The sequence below is a fragment of the Aricia agestis genome, chromosome 3 (assembly GCF_905147365.1).
Source record: "Aricia agestis chromosome 3, ilAriAges1.1, whole genome shotgun sequence".
Taxonomy (NCBI): Eukaryota; Metazoa; Arthropoda; class Insecta; order Lepidoptera; family Lycaenidae; genus Aricia; species Aricia agestis.
The window spans coordinates 22,778,944-22,788,099 of NC_056408.1; the positions used below are offsets into that span (position 1 = coordinate 22,778,944).

General features: G+C 34.2%; 1 protein-coding gene across 1 annotated transcript; it reads right to left on the reverse strand.

Moving 5' to 3' along the window:
- Positions 1-6,627: 6,627 nt before the first annotated feature.
- LOC121725501 lies at positions 6,628-8,895 on the reverse strand. The gene is made up of 3 exons (XM_042112504.1): positions 8,516-8,895; positions 7,416-8,099; positions 6,628-7,258 (listed from the first exon to the last, which is right to left on the reverse strand). The coding sequence occupies exons 1-3, from the start codon at positions 8,608-8,610 to the stop codon at positions 6,628-6,630; spliced, it is 1,410 nt and encodes a 469-aa protein (XP_041968438.1). The 5' UTR covers positions 8,611-8,895.
- Positions 8,896-9,156: the final 261 nt, after the last annotated feature.

A 9,156-nucleotide genomic window follows, 5' to 3' on the forward strand; every position in this document is an offset into this window, starting at 1 on the left:
TTTCAAAATTAGAACGTTCATTTGGTCCCCAATTTTTTGCGTTTCGATTAACGCACTCAATATTTTTTGCGCGGTGTAATGTAACGACTGCGAGCGGACACAAACTAGTGAGTTTTATTCGTGACTGACTCAAAGCCCAAAGTAATTGGGAACATAAAGAGCTGCTCCAAATCTGATTCTCTATACATGCTGCATGCGTCTCAATTCTCAGCATTCATAGGTTTCAAAATGAAACGGAGACTGAGATCTTTGAAATAAAAAACCAAACTTTACCTAACTAAGTAAGTACTTAAACAATATTTATTTTTAAGTATAAGTAATATACCGTAACTGTGTTTAATAGTACGCTATATAGGTACTCGTTCCTACTTATCCACTCTAATGCTTCATATGGGTAAAAAATTAACTTCGTAAAACTCTATTTTTATTAGGGCCATCGACTTCAAATATATAACCCACTATAACCCACTATTTTTACCTCTTCTGGCAATGTTGTAACTTGGCACCTGCTTCATTGTAGTAGTTTAAAAATAGCAAAACCAGGAACTATTAAGTAGGTACTTACACGTTTTTTGCGAAACTAATTTAGGTAACTCGGCTATACTGAGGGATGATTTATTTCATCTGGATGCTTTGAAACAATGGGGGCGCTAAAACTTATTAATTAGTTATCGAAGTGGGCAGTAGACAAAATAGGTTTGAGAACCCCCGCTCTAGATAGAGATTAGAGACCACGAGAAATAAATATATTTATCGATGTCACTCACTACGGGTGAGAGGTAAGTAGACAGTAATTTCTTACTGTCTACTTAGGGCAGATGACCCGGTTTTGGCCATTTTAAGAGATTCGTCGACTTTGATCCCTTCATAATCTATAGTTTTAGTTGTAAAGAGCATGATTGTTTAAAAAAAGTATTTAAAAATATGTTGTTCTTGCTTTGCAAAACATGTTTTTTAAGAAATTCAAATACGTAAAGAAAAATTTGAAAAAGAAAAAAAAATGTCACTTTGTGCCACTTGTGGCCAGATTTACTCCATTTATGGCCACATTCCGTGCCAGTTTTGGCCACCAAAAAATAAAACACAAATATATGCATATTAATCTAGATTTATTTATTATTCATCTTAAAAATTAAAGAGATCAACATTGAGGTAAGTGCCTATCAATCTTTGATATTGGTTTTATATAATTGCAAACTTATTATATATTTCAGTGGGTATATATTTTTAATTAAGAGGAACTTTGGTTGTAGTTATTATAGTACCTACTCAGTCTTGATTAAAGGTGTCTTAAGTTGTCCTTTTATGACTACTTTTTTGACCGAATCTAATAGACCTTCCTTATTGATTGGAAATCCAGCACGAGCACAATCTTTAATCCATAAGACAATTTCTCTTTCTAAATCTCTTCCAAGAACGGCCTGGGGTCCCACATGTCCAGATGTTTCTGGGGCTTTTCCAGAAAGTTTATGCCGCAAAGTAGTTCGAGGTACATTAAAGTCTCTACTAGCAGTGGCAACCGGCATCCCCTTTCTGATTGCGTTCAATGCTTGTGTCACTTTGTGCGGAGAATATTGAAATAATTTTCTTTTCACATCATCTACTTTATTTTTCTTCGGAAGCCTCGACATTTTATTTTTCTGAAAATAGCGAAAACTATCAGAACACATATTAAAAAGTCAATAACAAAAACATGTGGCCAGAATTGGGGTTCCTATGGGCACCATCTTTGGCCAGCTGTGTGGCCAAAGATGGTGAATCTTATAATTTAGGTACCATTAGTGGCCACCTACGAATAACCTCACTTCTTAAAAGTGTGGCGGTAAAATAACTTTATTTCTACTGAGACAGTATGTTTCTTATGTAATATTAACATATACGTCCAAAAAATAAACAAAGATTCCGAAAATTACAACTGATTACTCACCCGCTCGCCTTATTGTTTTTGCTAAGAATAACCACATTTCACGACCATCTACAAAAAATGGTGTATTACGTCAAAGTGAAATTTGACATATCACCACTGTCATCGGTAAAAGTGTTGCCATATTTCAATATTTTAAAAACCGTACATCATAAAGTAACGTTATTGTCTATGCCTTAATAACACCGCTCGGAAGTCCAAAATGGCCAAAAAGGGGTCAGTGGCCAAAACCGGAGCATCTGCCCTACCTCTCACTGGTAGTTCTTGGCGCAATTTAATAAGTAGGTAAAAATGTATTTGGTTTAAAACTATAAGTACTAGTTTTATTGGATACTGTAAAACATTAAACAGGTCGCAACTCGCATGTTCTAAGTCACGATGACCCAATAAAAGATACGACGCCGACGTATTGTTTGTTCGTAAGCACTAAGTACGCGCATATTACGTAAACATATCTAATAATAAAGGAGCACGCATGCCAAATTGTTAATTGTTATATCTATTAGGAGCTTTTGTGGACGACGCGGCTCGCGGGAGATGCCAACTCAATGTACGATGGAGTATACAACGACGAAGATCGACGATCGACGGGATCCACTGTTGGTCATCCATCAAAACGCATCGACTTTAGGTACTAGATGTGATTGTTTACTTCAATAATTTACTATTAAGATTACCAATCAAAGCAGATAATGTTATTAATAAATGATGGAAGTCAATAATCGTTCAAGAATAAGAATAAATACTTTAAAATCTTTCTAATTTTGTTTGTCTACACTCTACACAGTGGCGTAACTATAGGGTAGCAGGGCTGGCAAAACGCCACGGGCCCCCGACCCAAAAGATTTTTTTTATACATTGTTTTATTTTTAACGTGAGTCGTGACGATTTTTACTGATAGGGCCCCATCAATTTGCCACGGGCCCCGGATGTTTAATAGTTACGCCACTGCTCTACAGTCGACTGTCTGTAAATCTGTAGTCTTACCGCTTACGAGTGTAATCCCATTTCACATCCATACTTATAGATGTGAGTCTATCTGATGTCTTTCTTTTATAGCTCTTCACCAACCGATATTTCTGAAATATGATATGAAGATACTTTGAGTGCTGGGAAAGGAAATAAGATACTATTGTCTCGAAAAATGTACGGTTCCCGTACGATAAACGAATTTTGGCGCAACGGAGTTGTGAACGAACGGAATGTTCGATGGTTTCGAAAGGACATGTCACATGGCACATGATGGATAACTGTCAGTCAGTTCGGTAGCCAGTAGCCACCAATAGGCATGATGACTATTTTTTTTCTTATCGGTAATTGAAAGACACTTAAGAAATAGAAACATTGTTAAAAGAATGATCTGATAGCTTAAAAATTCACCAAGATATGACAATTCAAATATCTCATAAAAAAGACCTGCCCGAAACGCTCCATACAAAGTGCTACGAAAGTATGACGTCAGTCTTTCGTAGTTTGTACGCATCGGGAGACAACTTTGTTTGACAGGTATATTAAATATTGCGTTTATGAAAGTGGTTTCATAACAAAAGTTGCTTTTAATTGCATAAGTTATCGAATTGTATACAAATACTAAGAAATTTAATTGAAAAAAAATTCGACTTGAATATCCAAATTTGAAGGCGCATAACAAAAAAAATACAAATGCTATGAAGCTGAAATTTTGGGAACACTTATTTATTACCGTGATTTCTTTATTTTATTAACAAAATTCGCTAATCTTTGACCTTGTCATTATCCCTATTGCCAAACAAGACTGTATGCTGTTTACCTACGAGTAGGCATGTATATCCAAAACTAGTTGGGGGCTTCCGACGCTGGTTCTAAAATTCCCAATCTTCTTTTGTAGTTTGGTCTCTAGTCTCGACTGGTAAACTAGCAACTAGACTAATGCATTTTAACCGACTTCCAAAAAAGGAGTTTATCAATTCGACGAGTGTATGTAATATTTCCAGAACTGCCCAGTTTTCAAATACATATTATTATGTTATAGTCCATAATATCAGCGTCTGAACAAATGTGCCTTTCAAAATATGTATGTATGTATGTATGTTTTTATGTTTGTGTTCGCATGTCTTCGGAACTACAAACCCGATTTAATTGGTTCTTTTTTTGTTGTGATGTATTGTTCAACTTAGTGAATAATGCAAGTTTTATCAAAATCGGTTCAGTAGTTTTTGAGATAGGGAATTTTAATTCTTAAGTACGTACAATTTTAAGTCGGTTTTATCTTTTTAAAATACAATTAGTCGTACAGTGTTAACTGTACTTTACTATTATCTATTCTCAATTCTGTGACTGTACCTACAAACTTTAAAATTAAATTTCTCCTTATTACAGAAGAAGTACACAACCTCAGTGTACTATCACTATTTATATTTTGTAGGCACTAGGCGTATTTAAAAGGCATGTATTTAAATCAATATCTGTATATTCCCTTTTCTCGATCAAAATATTTGAAAGTTTCACCAAAAATACTGACTTGCACACTAATTATGCACCCTAAATAATGCGAATTCAGCTTACTATTTAAAGTTATTTGCGAAACTATTTTACTGAACGAATAACTATTATTAATATAGTTTAAGTAACAATTCCTTAGTTCAAAAAACATACTACAACTTTTTAAAGAAAAACCATCACCTAAATTACTTTTAGGAACATCATTTATTCTAAATAAAACCCAATTTAATCTGTTATGTTCATATAATTAAGAACACATAAAATCATCAAGTGCTAATTTAACATGGACTAAACTTTGGCATAGTGAATGGTAACTCAGTTTATAAACAATAATAATAAACAATCCAAAGCCAAAGAGCGAGTTGGATTCGCGCACAAAGGGTTCCTTGGCGGGGTGAGAGCGGAGGAATTCAAATTTCAATCCCTGTTCACTTACTCATAAATATGCTTTAAAATCACGAATTCGAAGTCGATTTTCTTAATCTTAATTAACCTATCGATCGTGGAATAACGAGACACAATAGGTTATCTATTGTTATCGCGGCCGGATGCGGCCGCTTAGGGCTTCATGAATAGTAATAATATGTATATATAAATAATGAGTTTTAAGAATTATTGGAATGATAAATAATTAATCTATATTATAACTGCCTAAGCGTATGTTACCTGTGTACCTGAAACAACTAAAATATATAAAATCGGCCAAGTACGAGTCGGACTCGCGCACGAAGGGTTTTGTACCGTTATAGAGCAAAAATAAGCCAAAAATTGTGTTTTTGTATGGAATTAATTAATTAAAAAAAAATATATTTTATTTTAATATTATTATTAATTATTTAAAAAACACATATAATCGAGGATTTTATGAAAATTTTAAGTGCCTACATATTGCCATTATGGATTATGAGCCAAAAATACAAAAAAAAACACATTTGTCGTACGGGATTGGGCGCCCACCTTAAATATTAACTTTATTTTGTTTTTAGTATTTGTTATAGCGGCACCAGAAATACACAATTCGCAAGCACAAAGCGGCTCTTGAGATACAGCCTGCAGACAGACAGACAGACGGACAGACATTGAAGTCTTAATAATACGGTCCCGTTTTTACCCTTTGGGTATGGAATCCTAATAATGTTTAAATAATATAAATATTACAACAAATCAATATTAATTAGTATGATCTGTCATCTGGACTACATCTTATATCTTTAAACGAGCAATTCTTGTGTATATATATATATATATATATATATATAATAATATAATACTCCCCACACCGGTTTCGGTGACGGTGGCCGGTTTCATTGAAACCAGACCAGGTACGCAGGAGTAATTTTATAGTGCCCAAGTGTGTGCGCAGTACACAAGAGCACTCTCTATTCCTTTACTCTCATAACCCAGTGGGACGGAAGACCGACACGACTGGCGAGAGATCAGGCGCAGGACCGACTTTTTACATGCCCATCCGACGCATGGATCATCTTTCTTGTCAGACAATCAGGTGATCAGCCTGCATTGTCCTAACCAAACTTGGAAATAACATGTTTCCAACGCGGGATTGGAACCCACGACCTCCGGAGTCGAGAGCGACGCTCTAACCACTAGACCACGGAGGCGTTTGTTACACACTGTATATATACAGTGTGTAACAAAAATAAGTGATAATAATTTAGGGTGTGTACGTGTTCCTTGTAGAGAGTTCACTGTGAAAGTAGCAGCGCTGAAAGACGATTTTTTTTTTCACTTTTGTATGGGCAAGGGCCCGAGCGTCACGAGTTTCCCCATACAAAAGTGAAAAAAAATGTTGGTCTTTCAGCGCTGCTACTTTCACAGTGAGCTAGAGAGCTCACTGTGAAAGTAGCAGCGCTGAAAGACCAAAATTGAAAAAGGGTGTGTACGTGTTCCTGGTAGAGACAAGGAACACGTACACACCCTAAAGTATTATCACTTATTTTTGTTACACCCTGTATATATATATATATATATATATATATATATATATATATATATATATATATATATATATATATATAATTGGAATCTCGGAATCGGCTCCAACGATTTTAATGAAATTTAGTATATAGGGGGTTTCGGGGCCGATAAATCGATCTAGCTAGGAATAATTTCTAGAAAATGTCATTTTCATCAGATACCGAGCAAAGCTCGGTCATACAGCTAGTGATATTACACAGAATAATTTGATGTACGGACAAATAACCCTAGTTTAATACTAGGTTGTTATTATCAACAAAGATTAAAACAAAACAATACATTTTACTCAATATATTTAATTTCTTTAACCTCATCCTTATATTTTTCAACCTATCCTTATTAGAAAGCGGTTTGTCTTGAACGTACCAACACTGATATTGAGATTGTATTTTGCAGCTCAGTTTTACACTTATTATTTCGTTTACTTTTCTATTACACTTCTTACACTCCTGTAGCACCCCTTTCAAATGTTTAATGCCTAGAGTCATGCACTTGAAATTGTTGTCCTCCTTTAAAGCTATGTTGCACGGCGGACACACGGACAGGACGTGCGTGTGGCAGAGACACTTGTCCAGGTGGTTCTTGAAGTGGTTGTCGGTCACAAACTTGTTGATATTGCAACACTTTGTAAAGTGATAGTTGTGTATGTGATGCTTGTAGCTTCGATACTGCAGGCCGCACTTCTTACACACACTAGTACAGTACACCTTGTATTTATCTTTACTGTGTTTGGCGTCAATGTGCTTGGAGAGGTGGGTGTAGTTGCCCGCTATGTACTTATCGCAGTGCAAGCACAGCATGCCCATTATTTTATTTTTAAATTTTATATGTTTCTGCTCGTGTACTATTAAAGTAAACCTGAAATAGAAAAAAAACATTTTTAACAAGCCGTAAAAACCAAACATAATTATAAAACTTTGTCAATCTTATAAGAATACAAATATGTTTATAAAACACAATATGCATATTACATAATGAGATTTTTAAACTTTTTATTTAGAAAAATATTAAGTACCTCTCTAGAAACATAGCTGAGCAATATCTACAGAATAATGTGTTTGGTCTCATCAAACTATGGTAATTATACTCATCGGGTAATATTTCTGCATTCTGGTTAACAATTTTGAACATTAATGGTGAATCAACTTTATTTGCAAGTTCTGGCACACTTCTGGTAACATTAAAATCAAAGGAGAGCTTTGTAGCTGTATTATCCAGCATTGTAGGTTGGTACTCTTCTACACAACCTGAGTCTGATAATGTGTCTACGTCATCATCACTTTCAAACACCAGTCTGTCTTTGAAAGATGGCATTTTTTTGCTGGCTGGACTGCTAATTGTTTCTACTATCTCAATAATATCATCTAGACTAGAATTGCTTTCGTTTGTGATGATTAAGTCGGAGCCGGCCTCGGAACAGTCATCTTCTTGTATTTCAATTAAATTGTTATTACTTATAAACTTAACTTCCTCAACATCGTCATTTTCTGGAAGTTTTTGATCTATGGCATGATTCTCCTCTTTAATGTCCCATAAATTTAGTTTTTCAGTTTTTATAATCAAAGGATGTTCAGTAATAATATGTTGATGGAGGTCATTTTGTGATGCACACTCGTAATCACACTTGCTGCACACAACAAGGTTTTGCCTAATTATTGGTATTATTATGTGAGTTGCATTATGTATTAAGCTGTCATACCTGAAAAAAAAGATGTAAATTTTTAAATAAAGTTGCCAAAGTATTAAACACTAATTTTAAAATGTTATGAACCCATCAATTCCCAAGCGGCACCCGGTCTGTGTAATTTTGTCTGCTATTCCCACGATCGAGGTATTAAATTTTAAAAGGAACATGCCAATAATAAAATTTACTGGCTAGTGGCTGATTTTTAGGGAGCTTTATCAACTTCTATGTTTAAAAACTCTCTAAAGTATTTTACAACTAAGCCCAAAAGGCCATACTCCATAGCACCCGTTGTAAGATGGTATTATGATGGGATGTAAGATACATTGTGATGGGAAGATACATTTTCGTAAAATTGGCGGGAAATGTAGTCATGTCACTATTATTTATGTTCAGATATCTTTCCGAAAAAATAATTTAGGTTGGCTTACCTGTTCGTAAAGGCTTCTTCGCAAAACTCGCAAACCTCTAAGCTGCTTTTTAGAAGCATCTGTTTTGATACAACTGGATAGTTCTTTCCATTCATATTGAATTAAATTCAGTAAGTATAATAGAAAACTTGGGCTGTTATTTAACTATTATTTGTGAATCTTGTTAGACCCATGCAATGTTTTAAAATAGATTAAATTATGAATAGTATTGTCTCATAATCATTTTGCAATTACATTGATACTACAAACTTCCAAAATTTAATAAATATTATTGATAATAAGAAGAAAATTATATAATTGTATTCAGCGGGAATTGTTATTAATTGAGCACATCGATTTATACATTAATATTTACATTTTTAATTATAAATTATAAATAAATATCTCGCAAACAACGTAAATTAGTTTGCCATTGACATAACTATTTTGACAACGGTGTTATGTCAATAAATTGTCAGCAAAAAAAAAAAACCACTTGACATTTTTTTTTTATCAAGTTTCGCTGTGACCACCAGTGTTGCCAGATACAAATTTTATTTTCCGGGAAGTATACCTATAAAAATCCGGGAGTCTTAAGGTAAGATTACAAAAAAAAATCGGGAGATTTTTAATACATATTTTTATTATGTTTCTGTAAAATT